Raw genomic sequence first — 23,330 nt, 5'->3', positions numbered from 1 at the left:
TTGCTTTGATTCTGGATGGAGCATAAGAACTCATCTAGGGGCCTTCTATAAGTATTCTGAGCTACCGGTATATAACAAAATCAGTGGAATGAAAGACTGCTCTGGATTAATGTCGCTGGCTATGAAGCTGAAGATCATGCCTGCATCCAAAAAGATGTGAAGGGGTGTGTGTGTGTGTGTGTGTGTGTGTGTGAGAGAGAGAGAGAGAGAGAGAGATGGGGTTACTGTTCTTTCCACTGCTTTCACTCAGCCTGCTCCCTACCTGCTTTCCACAGCAGGTGTGTCAAATGCCTCTGTCTATTTGTAGGTGGATAAAGGCTGTGTTTCTCCTATTGAAATGCCACCCATTCATCCCACCCAAAATATTGTTGTCTTTGTTCAGGCCTGTGGATGTTATGCTGTTAGTGTGAAATGGAAATTTCCATTGGTTTGCCATCATGATACATTTCATATTTGTTAGTTGGTTGTAAATGCCCATTCGTACGTAAATCTCTAAGGAGGTTACAGACTTAAAAACCTCATTGGATATTGCTTGGTTTAAATGCAGTGGTATAATCAGATTTTGCTCTGCTGCTGTTAAAAAAACTTTAAATCCAAAAGCAGTTTTTCTTTTAAAACAACCTATTCTCTCCTTGCCATCTCCTTTCTAAAGCCTGTAGTTCAGGCATCCCCAAACTGCGGCCCTCCAGATGTTTTGGCATACAACTCCCATGATCCCTAGCTAACAGGACCAGTGGTCAGGGATGATGGGAATTGTAGTCCAAAACATCTGGAGGGCCGAAGTTTGGGGATGCCTGTTGTAGTTGATCCTTGGAGTAATGTGATAGCTAATGCCTATGATTCACCCCAGTGCATCTTAATTTCATATCTGACAAGGGGATTCAAGGCATTTAAATGATTTAACAGCTAATGACGCTGAGAAAAGAGAATAGAGATATTTTTCCATACTGTTGTGGTCCCTAGCTGTGCATTTGCTGTATAATGTTTGTGGGTTGTTGTTTTTCTTTTGGAAAGCTGTACTGAGTGATTTGCCAGGCTAGCACAATCAATTTTAGATGTCATAGGGTATGTTTATTGCATCTGTTTTGCCCTGAGGTTTGTTTCCCTATAGTATTTATTCCAGAGTATCTATGCAAAATTCTCTGGAATAGAACCAAAGCTTTGCATTAGGCACCTTATTTATTTATTTTTATAATGCGTTAGCCTTCCCAGTCAATATTAAGAAGTGAGATGGAGGCATTATTGTGCAAAGGGAAAGAAAATGTTTGCCTTGGATCTTTACTGACCTAGGCCTATATGCGTACCCATTCAAGAAAAAGAAAAAGCAGAACTTAATTAGGCCAAAATTGATTTACAATACTTGTGATATAACTAAGAAACAATTCATTGGATAGCCTTAAGTGAATCTGGAGACTTTATAGCTGCAGATCTTACAGACCTCTGGCAATTTAAGGCAACAACTTCCAGAGGGAAGTCATGTTAGGGTTCATCCACACTTCCTCTTGTCCCATTACACCCCTCCCCTGCGGAAACAGCTTTTTAGCACTCAATCAGAGCAAACATGAATTCAGGTTTTCTCCTGGTTGATATTTTCCTCTGATGCAACAATAAAGAGTGGGTTTCCCCTGGGAAAAAAGTGGGGCAAGCGGGAAACTGCTTTCACCTATGCCTGGAATGTGCAGGTGAAGCAGAAAACTGTTCGGACCTGTGCTTTCTAGGCATGGGATAAGTGGAAAAGTGGATGAGCCCTTACCTTAATCTGTTGCAGCAAAAATGAACAAAGAAACAAAAAAAATTCAGTGAGTGCTTCTTTGAAGGCTCAGAAACGTGTTCTTGATTAATCTGGAAACATTTCTAGACCACCTAATATTAGAAAATACCTAAGCACTGAACAAATGTAGTCCAAAAACATAACAGTCCCCTCCTGAAGCTTGTGGGCTCCCAACTCATCATGTGGGCTCCCAACTCATCATGGCAAAAGGTCAAGGATGTTGAGAGGTTGAGTCTAGAAATATGTGGAGGGGCATCACATTGGCTAGGTTTTCATGGACTAGAATTCACTTCATCAGATTCTGCTGAAAAGGTGAGGACCTTGAAATGCATTCTTCACTTTAAAAAACACCACATACTGCAATTTTGAATGCTGGTTAACCTATCATGAAGTTCAACTAAGCATTCAGAGGAGGGTGGTTGAACACGCAGCCTGCATGTGGCCCCTGTGGCCATTTTTGGCGGTCCTCAGCAACATTCAGAACTTCTTAAAGCAACTTGAGTATCCAGCTTTTTGTGTGTGTGTGTGTGTTGTTGCTGTTGTTGTTGTTCTGTGAACAACTGGCTTCCTTTGTTTGACTAGGTGATTTGTACTTCCTGGATTTTGCTTACCATGGAATTGTCCAAAAGGCAAATGGAGTGCAAGGCTCCAAGGCAAAAGACTGCCATTTTAAGGTTCTCCTTTTTTCAGTTAGTTTGGGGATGCCTGAGTTAGAAGGTATGGCCTTCTAACTGAAGGTCTGCCCAAGAAGGATATAAGGTCTGAGATAAGCTTTTGAAGACATCATTGGAGGAAATTTCCTGCTTGGAACTGTCCAAGGTCCTGCAACTTTTACCTGCTTGGCTAAGCCACCCACAGGCACCCATCTTAAGCTGTGGGGTGCCACTTCTGGTCAGGACAACGTGAGTCCTGCATCACACAAAATTGTTGGGCAAGGGGCATACTCACAAGTGTGGTTGAGCTCTGTACTAGCACTTCAGACCACGCCGCATTTCATTTCTATACCGATTTAGGGCTTTCGGTCAAATTGCTTGTTGGTGCTCGATTGTGCTGAAAACGAATGCATGCAAGGTATAATGCCACTCACCAATCAAAACCGCAGTCTTGGTTTTAAAAATATTCCCTTGCCTCTTTGGAATGAATAACGAAAGTTTAAGAGCCAGCAGGCTTCATGTGTCCCAGTGTGGTTACTATACAGTGCTACTTGAAGACCGTTATCCACATACTGCTGTGGCTTCTGCTTTATAGAATTCTCCCTCTCTCCTTACCTCCCCTTGAACTTTTGGATTGAAAGCAGAGTAACCAAGGAGTCAATACACTAATCCTATTCCACTTTTACTTAGCTGCAACAACAGTTTGTCTTTCATTTTTCATTTTTGAAAAAGGCCCTGTTGTGCAGGGTTATGCAACTAAGCTTGGCTGAAGAATTAGATTATGATGAAGGGGGAAAGCAGGGACCTGCTGTTCACATTAAATTGTAAGAGCTTGGAATGGATTTATATCCTCAGCTTTTCTAGTTTTGTCCCCCCTCCCTCGTATTGCTCTCTGCATGTCCGTCGCTCTCATGGTTCAGTTAGGGAATTTAACTGAATGAAGTTCTAAGAAAAATTTGGTGCGCCTTCCCACAGGCAGTATTTGTCCAGCATTAGCCCAGTTGGCAAAGCAGCTGAGCTTGTGCCGTATGCATTCTGAATTGCCATGCTAGAGCTGAGTTTATACAATGTATTCATTCTAATTTCTTATTGCTGAGCAATATCTCTATTTGAAGACTACTGCAGTGCGCTTCACACAGGGCTGCCCTTGAAAACTGTCTGGTAATTTACCACTGGTTTAGAATGTGGCGAATGTTAATGCAGAAGGCTATCTGGAAATATGACACTGGTGTTAAAATTTCACTGGCTTCCACATGGTTTCTGGGTCCATCTGTAAGTGACAACCTTTTTGAAGACGTAGTTCAGAGGTGTAGCCCTCCGGGTGCTGTGGAGCTACAGCTCCTCACCGTTGGCCAGGCTGGTTGGGAACTGGAATCCAGCAACATTTGGAAGGTATCAAAATGACTACCTAAGCACTAAATGGTCTGTGCTCAGAATACCTAAGGACCAATATGAACCTATCTGAATGTTGAGCTTCTCCTAAGAGAATCTGTCTCTCCCCAGTTACTTAATAACGTGTATCTCTGTGTAGGACTATATATAGTGGGTGGGTGTGGAACCTTTCATGAAGGAAGTCTGATAGGTCTTTAAGGTACGAAACCAAGATGGTTCTTTTCTAGAAATCTTGCATTTTGCATTGATAAGTGAACACTGTTTCTGCTAACTCTATGACTTGGCTTTTATTGTTTCTATTGGTTTGAGATGTTTCCTGTTTTAAAATGAAGGTTTTAAACTTGTGTTACATTTAGTATATATGGCAAACAGCCTTGGAGATTTTACATTGAAAGGAGCATGTGGGGTTTCCCCACCACCACCCAAAATAAATGTGATTTTCTTCAAAACATTTTTGAAGGCTGCTTTCTCCTCAGGTTGTGCTTTTATTGGCGCCATAACAATTTCCTAGGAAACAGACTGGTTTGCATCACTTTCCCTTTGGTGCATCCTCCTCCATGAGGCATCCAAAGGTGATCGAAAAGAAATCAATAACTATTAGCCCTTGACAGACAAGACAAACAGAAACACTTGGATTCAAATGCCATTTGTTTTGATGAGGCTTACAGTTGCTGTTGTATTTTTATAACCTAAGGAGAATCAGGTGTGGTGTACTATCGATATTCCAGTTTCCCATGAGGAAAATTGCCAGAGCTGGACACCTCTTCCATGCTGTTTTCTACAGGCAGTAGGGGAAGAATGCTGCACTTGCATTAGGAACAGAGCCAGCTCCTAAGGCATGGGATGGCAAACTAAGGCCCACGGGCTGGATCAGGCCCAATTGCCTTCTGAATCTGGCCCGCGGATGGTCCGGGAATCGCTGTGTGGATCACCACGCATGTTCTTTCTCTCTCCCTCACATGGCATGTTCCTTTTCTCTCCCTCACACGGCGGCGGCAGCGGCGCCTCCTCCCTCCCTCCTCCTGGCTTCTCCCTTCCCTGCCTAGAGGAGGAAGGGGGCTGGGCTTTGTTGGTGCCAGCAGCAGCAGCACTCGAGAGGCCGCCATTTTAAGCAGCCTCTCTCCAGAGCCCTTTTGCATGCTGCTCATCGTCCCACCGCTGCCGCCAGCCCCTGCTGCTTACAAGACACAGGTAAGCAGCCATCTGGGCTCATGGTGCTCTTGCATCATTTCTTTTTCCAAAATATAGTCCTGTTCCCCACAAGATCTGAGAGACAGTGGACCGGCCCCCTGCTGGAAAAGTTTGCTGACCCCTGTCCTAAGGCCTCCCCTACCCAGGCATGATATAGGAATGAACAAACATGTCAATTTTGGTTTTTCTCAGTTTCTTGTTTTTCTAGTCCTTAAGTTCATTTTTTTTTACATTATTCCATCAAAAAGTCACCCCCTGCAAAAAATAAACCCTCATGAAAATTCCTCAGCACTTTAGTGGAGATTTCTCCTAATACACACACTTTTGCACAGTCTTTCCCTATATAATGTATTTTGTATCTTTACTAATACAGTGGAACCTCGGTTTATGAACGCCACGGACCCATCTGGAACGGATTAATTCATTTTCCATTACTTTCAATGGGAAAGTTCGCTTCAGTTTATGAACGCTTCAGTTTATGAACAGACTTCCGGAACCAATTACACCCATGCTTCAGTTTATGAACGCTTCAGTTTAAGTACTCCGCGGACCCATCTGGAACGGATTAATCCACTTTCCATTACTTTCAATGGGAAAGTTCGCTTCAGTTTATGAACGCTTCAGTTTAAGTACTCCGCGGACTGTCTGGAACGGATTAATCCACTTTCCATTACTTTCAATGGGAAAGTTTGCTTCAGTTTATGAACGCTTCAGTTTATGAACAGACTTCTGGAACCAATTGTGTTCATAAACCGAGGTACCACTGTACATGCATTTTAAATGTACACCTTTTGTACACACTGCTTGACTGGAGAATAGAATTTTGAAATTAGGGGAAGGGCGGGTACATTTTAGTTTGAGTATTGTTTTGGGAACTGTAAATTAAGTAAAAAGGTAAAGGGACCCCTGAGCATGAAGTCCAGTCGTGACTGACTCTGGGGTTGCGGTGCTCATCTCACGTTATTGGCCGAGGGAGCTGGTGTACAGCTTCCAGGTCATGTGGCCAGCATGACAAAGCCACTTCTGGTGAACCAGAGCAGCACATAGAAACGGTGTTTACCTTCCCGCTGTAGCGGTATCTATTTATCTACTTGCACTTTGATGTGCTTTTGAACTGCTAGGTTGGCAGGAGCTGGGACCAAACAATGGGAGCTCACCCCATCGCGGGGATTCGAACCGCCAACCTTCTGATCGGCAAGCCCTAGGGCCTAGGCTCTGTGGTTTAACCCACAGCGTCACCTGTGTCACCCGTAAATTAGGTAAGTTCACCTTTAAATGCAAGCTGAACTGAATTCCTCCCCTCCCTCATCTTTTGTGTGCAATGATCAGTTATCTACTGCTACTATAACAGGATCAGAGGATATTGTTGCTATGGAACATGGATTGGGCCTAGTTTGCATGTTGCCACATATACATTCTCCTTTTTACTCTTTAAAACCTATTCTTGAATTGGGAAATAAAACTGAGTGTCTACTGCCATTTCCCCACTCCTACCCTTTGGTTCACCTTTCTCCTTTGTTGTGCTTACTAAAGTCCCTGGGGCTGGGAGGACAAAAACAGCCTCCTTCTCCACTTAAAAGTTACTTTAGTAATAAATTCAATAGGGTGTTGTTTTTTTAAAAAAAGCTTTATAAGATAAAAGTATCACCTGAGGTGCATGTTGTTGTTGTTGTTGTTGAATGAATGAATTTATTAATACGGTCGCAGACCAGCATCAACACGCACAATATCACAGATCATAAAACATATCAAAAATACAAAGGACAGTGTGAATATAACAAGGATTTAAATATGAAAATTAAAATTAATTATTAGCGTACCCCCTGTAGTTAACATTTAGGGGTTTGATATTAAGGTGCATGTTGTTGTTGTGGGGGGAAGGGAATGCTTCACTAGTCCAGTCTACATGTAAATATATCATTACACCAAAAAACATGTTCAGTTGAAACTGCTGAATCAAGACACTGTCTACAGTGTAACTGCTGACAAAGAAGAAATGATGTACATTGTAGAGTGAAAGTGGCTGTAAAATAGTCATGTCAAACAGGCTAGAAACAGTGAAAGTGAAATGATACTGCCTTAAATATATAGCAGAGAGCTGGTCTGAGAGAGGGCTTCTGAGGGTAGATCGCCCTCTCCATCCATGGAGAGGGAGATTTGCAAATCCTATTCCCCTGGGATGGCCTGTGTCCCAATTTTCTAGCATGCTTTGCTCAATGTGCGATGTCCATTGCGAAACTTTCATAAAGAACAACAACAGTAATCCCATTTTTTAATATGGCAGGATTTGGGATTAGAAAAAGTATTCTTTTTACTTATTTAGAATTCTTATATCCTCCTCTGTAGCCCAGTGAGTCTCTCAAAGCAACTTACAAAATCCTCACGGTGAAAATGACACGAGCGTTATCAGGAACAGGAATGACAGAAAAGTTCTTTTTATTTTTCAGGAATAATAATAATAATAATAATAATAATAATAATAATTTATTATTTATACCCCGCCCATCTGGCCGGGTTCCCCCAGCTACTCTGGGCGCCTTCCAAAAAAACAGAAATTCTAAAATACAGAAATCCATCAAACATTAAAAGCTTCCCTAAACAGGGCTGCCTTGAGATGCCTTCTAAAGGTCTGGTAATTGTTCTCTTTGACCTCTAGTGGGAGGGCATTCCACAGGGTGGGTGCCACTACCGAGAAGGCCCTCTGCCTGGTTCCCTATAACTTGGCTTCTCGTAATGAGGGAACCGCCAGAAGGCCCTCGGAGCTGGACCTCAGTGTCCGGGCAGAACGATGGGGGTGGAGACGCTCCTTCAGGTATACCGGACCGAGGCCGTTTAGGTTAAGTTAAGTTTCAAGTGTACAATAAAGGTTATTTACAACAAGAATGTTTAAAAATCTAGTACGAATAACCTTTCCCAGCCAATTCTAATGCCAGTACAATCTTTGCATAGCATTACCCTAGATACAGATCAATGCTTCTGTTTTTATCTTTTGGGAAATCATGCACAATTCTCCTCATAGTCTCCCATGAGCATTTTCTAGCAGCTAGTTCAGTGGCGATTCCTTGGGGGAAGTGTGCTTTTGATGTAGTTGCATAAAAGCCACATAACCTCATTAAAGCCAATGTCTCATGAGTAAGCACTTAGCATTTTTTTTATAGCAGAAACATGAGCTTCCCTGCTTCTTTTATTGGGCACACACACACATTTTAATCTACATAGGTAGAAGTGCTTTGAATTGTAAATATTGCCACTAATATAGCCCCCTTCTGCCTTCATGACATTGATATTAATGCACAGGTGTGCATGTTTCTACTGATAATGAGTGCAAAGGGTTGCTTGCAAATGATGCAAATACCCAGTACTCCCTATGCAAGGGAAATGTAATGGTGTAGATACACAGAAGAGCTGCCAAACCAGCAAACAGCATGCATAGACATACTGAAAACACTGAGATTTAAGAAACTCACAAGAGGAGATACGCAGAGGAGATCACACTGAGCACCTGGAGGGGTTAGGGCTGCACCGTTTTAGGTCCATTTCCAGAGTGTTCCCCAATATTCAGTTACTTGCTACATCCTTCAGCATAGGCAAAATATAAAAGAATTATGAAGAACCCTTTCATTGAGTCTTCTGAGAATGATTGCATTTGGATCTGAACAGTTGCACCAAATATTTAAAGCATACGGTACCCCCACAAAGAATCCTAAGAAACATAGATTGTTAAAAGTGCTGGGAATTGTAGCTCTGTGAGGGGTGTGCTACAGTTCCCATGATTCTTTTGGGGAACCAATGCGCTTTAAATGCATGGATATATAGGAGTGCATAGAGAATTTGCTGAGTGAAGATCTTCTGAAGCGAAGACCCCAAAAACATATAAAGGTGTTAGTTTGATCATGTTTAGTAGCAGATTAAAGTTCTAGCGAAACCACTGCAAACAAACAGTTTTGGGGGATGTTAAAGCAGCTTTGCATCGGCTTATACTGTTGAAAGTGCTTTGCTCCTGTCCAAGGGCCTGATAATTCCATTTAAGCCTTAAAAAGCAATCTCTCCTTCACTATAGTCACTAGAAAGTACTTAAGATATTGAGCTGTATTCCTCATGGTTGATTCCAGGTTATGGGCAGAGAGACTTAAAATCCCCCATAGGACCAAGATTTGTCAAATTTAACATCCTTTGTGAAATCTTTTACATCCCTTCAAATCCTGGGTATTTCATGTGGAATGGGTGTGAGCTTTCTCTGCTTTGCACGTAGACACGCTGTGTCAATATTTTATGTCAACAACACACTTACTTTTTGTGTTGTAATGGATGAGGGTGTCATCCCGCTATATGATGGGTAAACATGTGAACTGACTCCTACTAGGCTGTGTACACACCATACACTGGAATCACATTTTGCGGGTTCAATGTAGTACTGCTCAGAATGTTTGCCCACAAAAAATTGCAAGGCAGAAAGTAGATAAAATGTTTTTCAGAACCCACCTATTCACCTTTTTCTCTGGTGTCTGGTTTGTCCCTTTATTGGTTGCTGCTTTGGTAACATTTCAAAAAAACAAACAAAAACAAAAACAAAACAAACTCTTCTTCCTTCTGGCAACAATGATGCTATCATGTAGCCAACGAGAATGGAATGGAATGGAATGTGAATGGAATGCTTTTTGTATCCCATTGCTTTCACTTTGGATGTGTGAACCTGTTGCATCCTTTGAAATATTTTGAACATTGTTTAAATAGTGGTGGTGTTACTTTCAGGGGGTGAAGGTGAGATAGTATCCCTTATTTGACTTAAACTTAATTTATTTTTTAAGTTTATGCTGATAAATAGAAAAGTAACCACTGAAAAAAGGGAAAGCTAATGGTGGGCTGCACAAGTGAAATATCAATTTTTGGTTATTTAGCTGCTATTTAGGAGATTTTATCTTGTTGTTTTATCTCTTCTCATGTCTGTGTAATAAACTCAACCATGTTTTTTGCTGATCCATCTCAATGGGCATTATCCCGCCCCCACCCCCCAAAAAATTGTTTTGCTGCTGGTTTTGATCATACCGTCAGAGAAGCATAATTCTTTTGCTGTAGTAAAGATCCTTGTTTATTTCCTAATTATGTTCTCTTCCCCCAATTTTGTAATTCTCGGCATTTTGTTCTCAAAAGAACTGGGTATGTTGTGAATCTGTCTGTCAATTTAAGATTTTGATGGTGACTTTTTTCTGATCGGAAACAAGGACATCAAAGACAGCATGCCAATTAGCTAAAGCTCATGAGACCTGATATTTAGATGTTATTATTTTTTACAAAAAGATTATGCCCCCCTTTCGCCCAGTATATTATCTCATTTAAATAATCAGTTACCATATTAAAAACAGCACTGAATTGAAGTAACTTTAAACCATTTAAAATCACCAGAGAGGAAACCAAACAACACCCACCATTAAAAGTCCATAGCAGCCAGTTAGTGGCCAAAGGTCTATGTAAACCAAAAAGTGTTTGCATGTTAGCAAAAGGAAAGCAGGGAGGGGTCTAGCCTAGCCTCCCATGAAGGGATCTCCTGCAGTCTGAGAGCAGCCACTGAGAATGCCCTCTCTTGTGTCCTTACCAAATGTGCCTTTGAGGATGCAGGACCAAGATAAATACTGAAGATATCAAAACCTGGGCAGGCTTATATAGGGAGATATGGTCCTTCAGATAATCTGGACCAAAGCCATATAAGACTTCATACATTTTCCAGAGCAACAGTCTGATGTCTGCCTATTTGTATGACATAACTATTTTTGCCACTTGGATTCACTTACCAGGTATTATGAAAAAACTACTTAGCTTGTAAATCTGTATCTCCATCATGGTTTTTCTCCATGGTGGCTGGGAAGATGCACCAACCTCAATTCCTGCTACACAATACATTCCCTTCAGGCAGTTTTGGATGGAGCTGAAGGCTGGGAATGATTGTACCGCAGATATATCATACTTCCTGATCAATGCCAGACTATTTAGAGGGAGCATGGTGGAAGGTGAAGAGGAGAGGTGGCCTTAACCAGTGGGGAAGGGGGAGGCAGAGGAAATCTGTGGGCCATGAATTGAGCTATATCAAACATGTTGCCCTTGCCCATTTATAAAGATTGAATTGTAGTTTTTGCTTCCTGTAATATAAGTAAAATGTTCTCAAAATAACAATAATGTTGGGATTAAGGAGACATCTGAAATAAACAATGAAAATGTTGGTCAACATCAGGATAGCATCATTAGTTAAATCACTTTGATTTTCAAGGTACTTTACTACAATTTGTAAATGGGATGTTTGGAAGCAATGTTTGCAGAAATGAGCAACGGTACATAGTTTCTGTTATTTTTTGAGGAACCATATGATTCAACTCATTAGCCCAGGAACTATGTGTAACAGAAAAGGAGGATTGTGTAAGGGTTCAACATGTTGTATCTCAAAATAAGCTGCAAGCCGGCTTTGTTCCTTTGCATTCTGTAACATTATTGAGTAAATAAATTCTGTTTCCCCCCCTTGAAGTGATACGTATGAGAAAGCAGGTATGAATCTGATATCATTGTGTTCAAGGTTGTGGAACAAGTCATGCAGAACCCACCTTCAACTGTGCAGGTTCTGTTTTCTATTCTTTGGGTGAGGTGCTTCCTAAAATCCCAGCAGCAAAACTGCTCTTCTTTTCTTTTCAATGAGGAATTATATTCCATAGCACACCTCATTGCCAAGAGAAACAGCTGAAACTAATGAAATGATTGTATAACACAGTAGTATTGTGCATTGTGACTACCTCTTGGAGATGGCAGAACATAGCCTTTTTAAAAAAATGTCCTTTATCAATTGTACAACACTTAGTTGTTCAGGTACATAATAAATATTGGCTGGGATTAAAAGAACTGCATCACTAGTTCTCCATGCCCAAAGAATCTTTGTGCTGTTTCTTGAATGGTGTCACATAACAAAACTGCTTTTGAAATGGATAGGGCTTTCAAAAACAGTGTGTAATGTAATTTTCCAACCTGCTGGACTCTAGATGTTTTGGACTTCAACTCCTTTCAACCTCAGCCAGCATGGAGGGATGTGTGTGCCTTACATGTAGTCAAAAATCCCACTTGTTGTGCCTAAGGTATCTCTTTGAAGCCCACTCATTAGTACTTTGTAGTGGAAGCCAATGACTATGAAATTCTAAAGTGTTGCAATACTCCAAGATAACAAGGACTAAGAGAAACTAGAAATGGTAATTAAACATGGTTTTTGTTTCATTTTAGACTGTGGTTTAAACCCACAGCTACAGAAGAATAAAAGAGGTCCACGTAGAAGTTTTGAACTTGCAGGTTAATATTCTCAGGCATAAGCTTTTACATTTATAATTTACCACTTAGACTTTGGGGAACAAAATTTGTTTCCTTTAGAGTGCTGATCTTTGCTGTAACTTTAGACAAGTTAGCAAGATCCATGCTTAGAAGTGTACTAGCTTTGGAAAAACGATCCGTCAATCTGGCATTCTATCGCACATTTTAAATTTTTTTACTTCTGGTTATAGAGTGCCATGTGGAATTGTGTTTTTGGATGGGGCCAACACTCACTTTGAGATTGTGAGCAAAGCTTGAGAACAAAATTTTCATAAATCTTCGGGCACAATTGGCCCACAACCCTGACCTAAATCAAAACACCTGTGGCAAATCAGTACATATGTTCATTTCTTCTTACTTATACTCAGCTAAGGACCGTAGTTCAATGGTAGAGAATCTGCAAAAGGTCCTATGTTCAATCCTTGATATCTCCAGATAGGGCTGTCCCAAACTCCTGGGAGCCGCTGCCGGACAGTGTTGTCAATACTGAGCTAGGTGGACTAAGCTAGGTGGTATAAGGCAGGTTCCTATGCTCCTATGATCTGAAATTTACCATGTGCTAAAGTGGTGTTGCAGTGGACTTTTAGGGCTGGTAAGAACATGCAAGGCAATGCACCTTTTCTTTCCCAACCCGTATTTTTAAACCATGAGAAAAGAGTTGAAGATGCATACAACTACACTATGCACATTTAGGGAAACTTTGAAAACATCTTGGGTAGACAGCTAGGATTGTAATGTATGAATTAGCCCTTAGATCTTCCCATTGGGGAAATGTTTCAGAAAGTCACTGTGGTGCAAGTAAAAAAAAGGTTGTGTGAAAGCTGGCTACAGACTCTTGAATCAGATTTTATGCAAGTGATGACAGCCTTTAGAGGAATCGGCAGGAGTGTACAGTATCCCACTTCCTTTCACTTGGCTATTTCCATGCTGTGACTTCGATCATCTTGAAAGTATGAGGTTTTGCTAATAAAGGCTGAAGCAGTGACACCGGCAGGTAAAGGGTAATTTCCATGAATTATAAGGGACAATTCTTCCAAGTTCAGACCCAGTCCTTAAAAGGATATTATGCATGCTTAAGAAGGTAATTGCTTCGTGCTGGAGGTAAAACAAATGCCATGTGCAAAACGGATTTGCTTTGGATAAAGTAAGGCTTCAAAAAACAAATGTTGATGGCAGCCTGTACTTTCAGAAAAGAACAAAAGCTGCTCAGGCCAGCTTGTCTGCATACATCTGTGTGTCACAGGACAGCTCGAAAGGTGCTTATGGCCTGCTAACTTGGCTGGAAGACTATGTATAAAACTGGCTCATGGAGTGGCCAGTCTTCAGGCTTATTGCCAGCCAGGCATTATGCTGTGTGATTCCAAGATCTGTTTCTCCAGACTGGATAGTAAGCTGGCACTTCTTTAGCAAAGTTTCAAAATATTAAGGAGCCAATCCAATTTTAAAATTGATGAGCATTTGGGCGAAAACAATATAATAACAGACTTTCCAAGAGAGAAAAAATCTTAGGGATAATGATATTCCTGTAAGGGTGCTTTCATTTGCACACAGGTAAAGGGACCCTAACCATTAGGTCCAGTCATGACTGACTCTGGGGTTGCGGTGCTCTTCTCGCGTTATTGGCCGAGGGAGCCGGCGTACAGCTTCCAGGTCATGTGGCCAGCATGACAAAGTCGCTTCTGGCGAACCAGAGCAGCACACGGAAATGCCGTTTACCTTCCTGTTGTAGCGGTACCTATTTATCTACTTGCACTTTGACGTGCTTTCGAATTGCTAGGTTGGCAGGAGCTGGGACCAAGCAACGGGAGCTCACTGCATCGCAGGGATTCGAACCGCCGACCTTCTGATTGGCAAGCCCTAACCCAAGGTATGACTGTACACACGTCTTCCACACTTGACCAGTATTTTTTTAAGGCATTGTCTTGTTTAAAAGGAAACATGATCCCTCTGCTGTGTCCGGAGGAGATCCACACCTGTTTTCTGTCATTGGGAACCACACCTAGATATGCTGCAGAAGCTGTTTTGTGAATTGTTCCCCAACATTTTTGTTTGTGGAACACCCACTCTGGTTCTGCATGCTTGGCATCTACATTCAACGTCCTTCTGGAGCCAGCTAAAAGCATATATTTTCCTCTGGTTTTCAGTTCAGTAAATATACTCGACTTTTATTGCTCCTGAGCTATTTCCTAGTTTTATTGGCATTTTTATCTGGATCTTTCGGCTGCTGCAATGTATTTTGAGTTTTCATATGATTTATTTATTTAGATTTATTTAGTTTGCTGCTTTGGGTTTTTTGGTGTGTGTATGGAAAATTGTGGGATATAAACCCAATAAATAAATAAATAGATGCACGCAGGCTTAGTTTTATTGTATAAATATGGCCTTTTGGTTGCTTCCACTGGATAAACTTTTTTTTTTTTAAAAAAAGATTTTTATTGATTTTCAAACAAGACAGACACACACAAGACATATAATATAACACTGTCCCTTCGTTTTCCCTCCACACACCGGTCCACTTCTGCCACCAGTGGGACCCGTGTGCTTTAAGAATCAAAGGGGTCCAATTGTGAATTGAGTTCTGCTTCCCCCCTCCCTCCTCCCTCCATATCCCCCCCCTGCCACTGAAAGAACAGGGAGGAAGGAGTTATGGGGATCTGCATCCCCCAACTCTTTCATAATCATATTTACAAACCTACAACACATACGAAAAAAAAAACATAGAAAAAAAAAAGAAAAAGAAAACAAAAGGAAAATTGGGAAAAGTTCAAACTTCCCAGTTCTTATTATTGTAACATCTTAATTGCGACTCCCTCGATAGTCTTCCTGATGGTTTTCCTGACAAATTCTGATTACTTGTGGCGAATTTTCCAACTCAGTTTCAAATCTTAATCTTATAATATTAACTCAATCCTCCTCCTTTTTCATGCTGCCCTCCCACAGGTCCCCTCCTGCCACAAGAGGAACCTGCAGGGCACAGCACTTCCAAGGTTCCATTTCCTCCTCACCCATCTGAGCACCCCCTGCCACTGAGTGCCTCAGAATAGGGAGAGGGGGGTAGGCAGCTTTCTGCCTAAACACCTCACTTAACTTACAATAATTTACAGTAACTTAAAAATTCTTTTCCAAACCATTCTTATACTCCCTTAAGGAAACATAACTTTTTTTTCCCTTTCTTTTTTACATTCCATCTCCCCTCCCTAAGTCTTTCCCCCCCAATTGGTTCAGCATTTCCATTGTCATGCCAAGATTTCGAAAACCGTCTTTCAGAAACCAAAACAATACCTTTTAACTAGAGTTTTTACCCCACACCCATTCTTTCCCAGATCCATCTCCAGACCTTTGCCCCCCCCCGCCCCTGTCCTTCCCATCCCACAAAAACACCACTCCACATTTTAACCCCTCCAGGATCTTCAATTCCATTAGTCTTTAAGTCACTTTGTCTCTCATCTTCTTGTTCTGCTTGTTTTTCTTCCTTTTGAAAATCATATTTTGCTTCATCCCAAACAAATTTGTCATAGTCCAAGTCCTCTTCCAGTTGTTTCTCCTCACACACAGTCTCAGAGTCAGCAGTCTCCAAATTTAAATTATCCTCTAAGTCCTGGACTTGGACTTCAATCTCGACTGGTGGTAAATTGGGATGTTGCCGTTCCTTATAAAAATCTTCCCATGACAGCAAGTAGTTCAGCACAGTCTCCTGGAAGGCTCGAGACAGCCTTGTTTTCATATTTCTCGTAACCGCAGATAAACAGGGGGTAGGGAACAATGGGTACTGGAAAATTCCTTTCTCAGACGATCAACTCCATTTTGGCTGTTCTTTTCCTTAGTTCTTAACTCAGTCCCAAATCCGTTCTTACTTCCAATTTAAATAGTTCTTTCACATTTTCAAACAATTTTTTTCTGTTCACAGCAGTGCAATCAATCCACCCGGTCTTTTGGCAGTTTGACAGCTTTTGACAGCTGTCAAAACGTTCTTCCCCTTAATACCGCTGTACCTCAAGGGGTGCCGGACTCAGGGGCTGAGATGGTTCCAAAAAGTCTTTTTTCCCTCTCGGGTCTACAATTTCAAATTCTTTCGTTATTCGGCTTGGGTTTTTTTTTTCCAAACGCCTCCCAGTTTCCCATTAGGAAGAGACCGGCTTCCGTTTCTTTAAAGTCTCTCCTATTTTTCCAATCGGCAAATTTAGGATCCAGATCAAAGTTCCACTTACTTCTTTAGGAATCTTTAGTTCAAATCGGAAGAATCCGCCGCTTGCCGGGTCAGGACTCGGAGCTTCGCTTCCCGGAGGTAAGATGTGGCCCAAAATGGCTCCCACGGTTCAACCCCGCCGGCTCACGATCGCTCTATTGAGCTCTCGGGCGGCGGGGGATCCGCCAAACGGAGCAGCCGCTGGACGCCTGAGTCATCGGAACTCTCGATCCGATGCTTTTACGGGGAGTCCGCTCGCTCTGCGGACTTCCCCCCCCCTCCGAGAAGCCAGGGACCTCGGCACGCGAAGTCCCTGCGTCCTTCTCACCGCCGCGACGAACCGGAAGTCCCTCCACTGGATAAACTTGAGGTTGTGCGAAACTGCTGTGAATTAGGGCCAGACTAGATGAGCAGGGCCACCACGTTATATGTTGAACATGTGTTTGCTTGGTTCATATGCAAAGCAGGGCTGGGCGGGTCTAAAAAAAAGGAGTGTACAAAGGAGGAGAGCAAAATCTGGTCCACTGCTTTGTGTTGCCTTGCTATGCTCTATTGTTAAACAGTTCCCCCCTAGCCTGGATTGGATACCAGAAGTGAGGAATCACATACCTCCTCTGTATGTTCCATTGTGCAAAATAGAGGGTAGACGAGGAATGGGAAACCTGTGACCTTCCAGATGTTATTGGACTCCACCTCCCATCACCCTTGACTACGAAGCATGCTAACTGGGGCTGATGGGAGTTAGGGTCCAGCAACATCTGGAGAGATAACCCTGGCACACACCTCCCACACCCTTGCATTTTGGGTGTCTGGGGCAAACATGCGTTGATCAAGTCGTATGTGGTCACCCTGCATGACTCTTTTGGCTCTCAAAGGGTCTCAAACTTGGGTATTGCTGTTTTATTGCTTGCACTCGTGGTGTGTTTATGTCCTGAATGAAGCGAACCCACATCCTAACAGCAGTTTTCTGCTTTTGCAATTTCAATAGTGTCTTTCTTTTCCCTGTAGTTTAGTGACAACTCTGAAAGCAGTGTGTGCCAAAGCCTTAGAATCCAGGACCAGGAGGCATATCAAAAGAAACCTCATTCAGTAAACCTCCTCCCCCAAATCTCCTTATTTCTAACATAATGTGTTGGGCTATTTTTTTGGCCATTGAAGCTAACTATGCCACAAGAATCCACGCAAAAACACTTCCCCAGGTTTTGGCAAATGCTGCAGCCATAGTGATGAACGGCCATGTCTCTGAAATATGCAAATAAGAATCAGCCGCCGCCTCTGGCACAAGAGACACTTCCAATGCATTTTCTGGATTTTATTTTATTTTATTGTCTGTATACTGGGCGGCCGGATAGGCATAAAAAATGACCCTGCTCCTTCGTAGTTCAAATAAGCATTTTGCTTTAAATTACATTGTCACTTACTAAACTTCCTGTAGCACTCTTGGCAGGCTGAGCTGTCTTTTTCTTGGGTTGTGTGCTCAGATTTTACTGTATACAGTTGCCTGGGCTTTCTTTTCTTTTCTTTTCTTTTCTTTTCTTTTCTTTTCTTTTCTTTTCTTTTCTTCCCTTCCTTTTTAGCCCAACAGTCACTGTGAGGAAAAGTACTGAGTTGTGCTTCCCGCGGTTAATACAAACTATTATTGGCGTGGAGTATCCTTTCCTGACCTCATTAATCAGGAAGAGAGGAGAGAAAAAGAGGGGGGGGGGGATAAAGAAACCTAAACATGCTACTAAACTGAGTCTGAGAAATGGGTGTCCTTAATTAGTTGGAAAGTGCTGTGCATACATGCTGATATTACTGCCACACAGGCAATTTGCAGTACTGTTAACATGCTTAATGGATAATATTATTATTTTTTACTTGTTTCAAGTCAAAGACTGTTGCAGTCCCCACCCACCCAAAGACACTGTTATTCTTTTCGTACATGAATTATAATATCTGTCAACATTGGAAGCAGAGTTTTGTGTCTAGGGAATAGAGCTGATTCTATGTTTTGGACAGACGTGTTATAGTCCTGCACGCAGCTATACTACTGCAGAATGTTGGAGGAGGATTGCTTGTTTGAAAGTGTTTCTAGTGACAATCTTTCATTGAACTGTAACATTTTCATATGGAGGGGGTGCAGGCAATTATTTTTGCTCATTAGATGCTTTCCTGATGGCATCTAAGGCAATGCACATATTAAAATTACATAGAGCCAGGTAATACATTAATTAGGTACAACAAATTCAATAGTAACACGGGCATTAAAAGAAAAATGATAAACACGCAGTTTATCCATAAACACAAACACAACATGACAACAACACAAACAACATGAAAAATTCTTTCAAAAGTACAGGAAAAGCTTTTAAGATACAAAGGGGTAATCCCATCTTGATAAATACGGCAAAAATGGGGTAAGATGTTTTGGGAGTGTTCCATAAAATGGGTGCCAACAGAGAAGTTACCTGCTTCTCAGTAATTTAAAACTGTCAGATTTCCATGGGACTGTATCACATCAGAAAGTGAATGTTTAAAATATAAACATTGTAAGTTATTCAAATGTGCACTTTCTGCTATGGCACCTCACAGAGGTGGGGGACTGCAAGCCTGGACGTTTGAAATCACTGAGAAGCAGAAATTTTGCAAGAGTCTTTCTAGATGTTGTGGGGCATTGTATAATGTCATGCCCCCCCCCCCAAACAACAGAAATAGTAAAAGCCAGAATGTGTCATCTTTTAGATCCGGAGTTTTATGGTATGTGTTTCTTTTATAATGGTCTTTATGGTTTGAGCAATTTCATAAGCTAGTCTTTTTAAATACATCAGGCATTTCTGCTTGAAAGCGTTTTGTTTTGGAATTGTGGCAATTGCAATTACCAGACTTGTCCTTCACGGAGAAATACGTACCCGGCAGGAATGGCAATAATCCAACTTTAAATATGGCATGAATATGTTCTCTGTTCCGCAGGCTCAACTGTTGCACTGAGAACCAGGATGCATATTCAGCCTTTGAAGTAAATAAGCAACATTCACCCTCCCAGCTCTACTATAATTCTTGCAAACATGACCGATGTATATAGGAAAACTGATCTGTGATTATTGATAAGATCAGGTTTGTACTTTTCAAAGTGCTTAGAAGTGGTAAAGTCTGTGGTAAATTGTGCTAAGCACAGGCAGAAAAGAACCAGTTCAGTTTTTTAAAAAAAATAAAATAAAGGAAGTTCAGGCTTCAAAAAAGAATCTCTGAAGGATACTGCTTAATATGCTTGTTGTTGTTTAGTCGTTTAGTCGTGTCCGACTCTTCGTGACCCCATGGACCAGAGCACGCCAGGCTCTCTTGTCTTTCACTGCCTCCTGCAGTTTGGTCAAACTCATGTCCTCTGTTGTCCTCTTCTCCTTGTGCCCTCAATCTTTCCCAGCATCAGGGTCTTTTCCAGGGAGTCTTCTCTTCTCATGAGAAGAGAATATATATACCGTAATATTAATATATGGGTAGGCAAACTAAGGCCCGGGGGCCGGATCAGGCCCAATTGCCTTCTAAATCCGGCCCATGGACGGTCTGGGAATCAGTATGTTTTTACACGAGTTGAATGTGTCCTTTTATTGAAAATGCGTCTCTGGGTTATTTGTGGGGTATAGGAATTTGTTCATTTTTCTCTCTCCAAAATATAGTCCGGCTCCCCACATGGTCTGAGGGACAGTGGTTTGCTGACCCCTGGCTTAATACTTCAGGACATAATTTTGGAACTGACCTTGGGTATAGCTTGTGGTGTGTCCAGACCAGTGAGACAAGCCATGAGCCTATGTCTGTGTTTGGATATAATGCTAAGGCAAACCATGTCTTGGTGCTGGATTTCACCACAGCAGGAGCACCAAATCCAGGGGAGAGTGTCTGACAGGCTTGCACATTCATGCTTACCCATGCTTTGGCTTAGTGTTTTGCGCAAACTGGGCAGTAGTGTTCTTCTAGCTTCTCAGCATCTTTTTTTTTTTTGAATGACAAGGAAGGTGATATTCTGGCCAAGGGTAGCCAGTAAAATTCAGTTGGTTTGGCAACCCTATTAAGTGCTCACATTTAAAATTAAAACTTCCTTTGGGGTCCTCAGGTAACTATGGATGCCGTTCTCTGACAAATGGCTCTGCTAAAAAAAGATGGTGACAAGATGAAGGTGGCTTTTAAAGTCTCTACCCTCTGAGAGACTTTCTAAATAACCCCCTTTAGTTCTAGTTACAGGTAGGTAGCCGTGTTGGTCTGAGTCAAAGCAAAATACTACTGAAGTATTTTGTACTTCAAAATACTGAAGTGCTACTGAAGGAATTTTTTTATTTTAAATAACCCCCTGTTAACTTTTGAAGGCCAGCAAAGAGATTTAGGAGGGCCCTTAGAGAACAAGTTCTCTGTTGCATTTAAATGTATATTTGTAATGGTATGAGTGTTTATTTTTTAAATGATTGCATGTGGAGACGTTTTAACCACCCCCAAGAAATAAATTCAGACAGGACTCAAATTTTGGGTTGGTTTTTGGCAGAATATAGGCCACAACTTTATTGATTACAATCAAGTGAGTAGTTGCATAGGCTCTGGCTTGACTAGCTCCCTGCACCCTTGCAGGCAGTGCTGACTCTGGGCACCAACCATAAGTCAGCCTTGGTTGAACACCTGGGACAGTGGCAAGCAGGAGCCCTGCTAGCGCTTCACCCAGAGGAGCCCTGGACTCAGGCTCCGGGCACAACCCCTCACAGGGAAGACCAACCATGAGTCTGTGGATTCCTTTTAGAGGAATACCCAACGCATAGGGATGGCTAGGCATCCTGCCACCCTTATCCACCTGAACCAGAGCCTATCTGCAACCTTAGAAGTTGTGACGGTTTGCTACGCGGCAGGCGAAACCCAAGTGGCACCAGCCAATCAGCTAAGTGGGGGAAATTCCTGTCGTGCCCCTGTCCCAACGACAGGTGACACACAATGGCATGCAAGGTCAAGCACAAGCCCTAAATATAGGGAGAGGAGAAATGTGTTCCAATGCACAGAGTCCAAAAGAGGAAGCTCAGGGACACGTGCATTGGCTTAAATAGGGTCCCTCGATTGCTTTGACTGACGTCCCTCTGGCCCAATTGCACCCAGGTCGAGGGACCACCAATAGGGTGTTGTGGCTATCCAAATGTGGCCACCCACAACACAGGCTCTGGTTGCCAGGTCACACCGCAACACATGCCCTCTTGTTAGGGAGGACCCAATTTATAGTTGAGTTTTTGAAATGTGACATTATCTTGACCAACTTGTTTGTTAGCTGCCTCGGGGACCTAATTAGCTGTGGTATATGTTTAGTAGTTTAAAAATAAATAGTGATTTATTTATTTTTTAATATAACTGGTAGTTTTCCAGCTTAGTCATTTAGTTTTGAGCAGTTGGCTTGCTTGCTTTTTTTTTTTAGGATCTTGTGATTATCTAATTGAGCATTCAAAGTATTAAAGTATATTCATATGTTGTTACCCTTTGACATTTTCTCCCCCCCCCCAATCCTGATTACCTGTCGGCAATATGACGAAAATCACCAATTATATCTGAGTCAAAAAGGGCAACAAATCTTGGACAAATTTAGAGAGAACTGAACACATTTTTGTGGAAATCCTGGAATAATACATACTACAAGTATATATTACTTCCCCCACTATTTATAAGTTCAGTTTGGTACTTAGTTTGCTATTATTATGTTTACCTTTTCAAAACGTTGGTGATGGTGTGCGCCTTTGCATATATAACTAGCTGGCCCTGCCACGCGTTGCTGTGGGTTATTTGTGTGACTTCCCCTACCCTGTGTCGATCCATGATGTATCTCTGTGATTCCCCCACTCCTCCCTTCACCCCCCCGGCTCATCCCTGTGAATCCCCCAACTCTGTACTGATCCATAACCTATTATGCCCCCTGTTCCCCCCACCCCGGCTAATCCCAGTGATTTCCCCCCTCTCCTCCCCCTAACCCCCTCACTTACCTCTGTGATTTCCCTCCTCTCCTCCGTCCAACACCCTCCCGGGTTATCCCTGTGAACCGTTCATTTTGCACACAATCATTCCCCCAATGCGTGTGTTCTGAAATTTTTTGCCCTGTCCCAACCCTGACTCCCCTACCCACGTGTGTTATGTGAAATAACATTTATTCTACCTAAAGGCCCTGTAAAAGTGTAAAAGGCCCATATTCAGTTGATTCTATGCTGCGGCCTATTCGGCCCCCCCATCCCCCACCCAGGCAGGCCCCTAAATCCACTCAGCCTAGTCTGCAAAGCCGAGGCGAGATACTGTGGAGAGGGCAGGTTTCATCCCTGTGTCTCGCCCCCACCCTGTTCTGACCCATTACCTATCCCTGCCCCCTATTCGGCCCCCACAACCCCCCCCAGGCAGGCCCCTACCTCCACTTGGCAATGTTGGGCCTTGTTGCTGCAAAAGGCCTGCTTTCAGTTGTTTGGGCCTTGTTGCTGCAAAAGGCCTGTTTTCAGTTGGTTGCTGTGGAATTTTGTGATGTCATCTGGTGACGGGGCTTTGCAGGCAGCAGTGGGAGATCTCCCTTTCTTTTGGATGCTGCTGGAGTCTTCAGAGCTTCTGCTGGTGACATTTAATTTGGGCACCACTTTTTGTGTTTAATCATTATTTTAGGTATGAAAGGTTTGCTTTTTTGGAAATTATTTTATGCCAGATCCCTCACTGATGGGCATGGAATGTTGTGGCCAAATTTGTTAAATTGCAGTTCAGCGGTTACGGAGAAAGGCTGTTACATCTGCGTGCGCAATGCCTACATTTTTATATATATAGAAGAAGA

At 42.2% G+C, this 23,330-nt stretch overlaps 1 protein-coding gene across 4 annotated transcripts in view; it reads left to right on the top strand.

Moving 5' to 3' along the window:
- The window catches only part of PLCL1 (phospholipase C like 1 (inactive)), a 196,995-nt gene that overhangs the window by 46,717 nt on the left and 126,948 nt on the right, over positions 1-23,330 (top strand). Inside the window, exon 1 of one of the 4 annotated variants that reach the window (XM_088676936.1) lies at positions 19,248-19,270. The exons of the other annotated variants lie outside the window; for them this stretch is intronic. Within the exon in view, the coding sequence (XP_088533062.1) occupies positions 19,268-19,270 (3 nt within the window). The 5' untranslated portion in view covers positions 19,248-19,267. Of the gene's footprint in view, positions 1-19,247; positions 19,271-23,330 lie in introns of those variants that run through there. 4 annotated transcript variants of the gene reach the window in all.

This window comes from Zootoca vivipara, chromosome 1, assembly GCF_965207765.1.
Source record: "Zootoca vivipara chromosome 1, rZooViv2.hap1.1, whole genome shotgun sequence".
Taxonomy (NCBI): domain Eukaryota; kingdom Metazoa; phylum Chordata; class Lepidosauria; order Squamata; family Lacertidae; genus Zootoca; species Zootoca vivipara.
The sequence above is the reverse complement of the archived record's forward strand: the minus strand, read 5'-3'. Positions and strand labels throughout refer to the sequence as shown.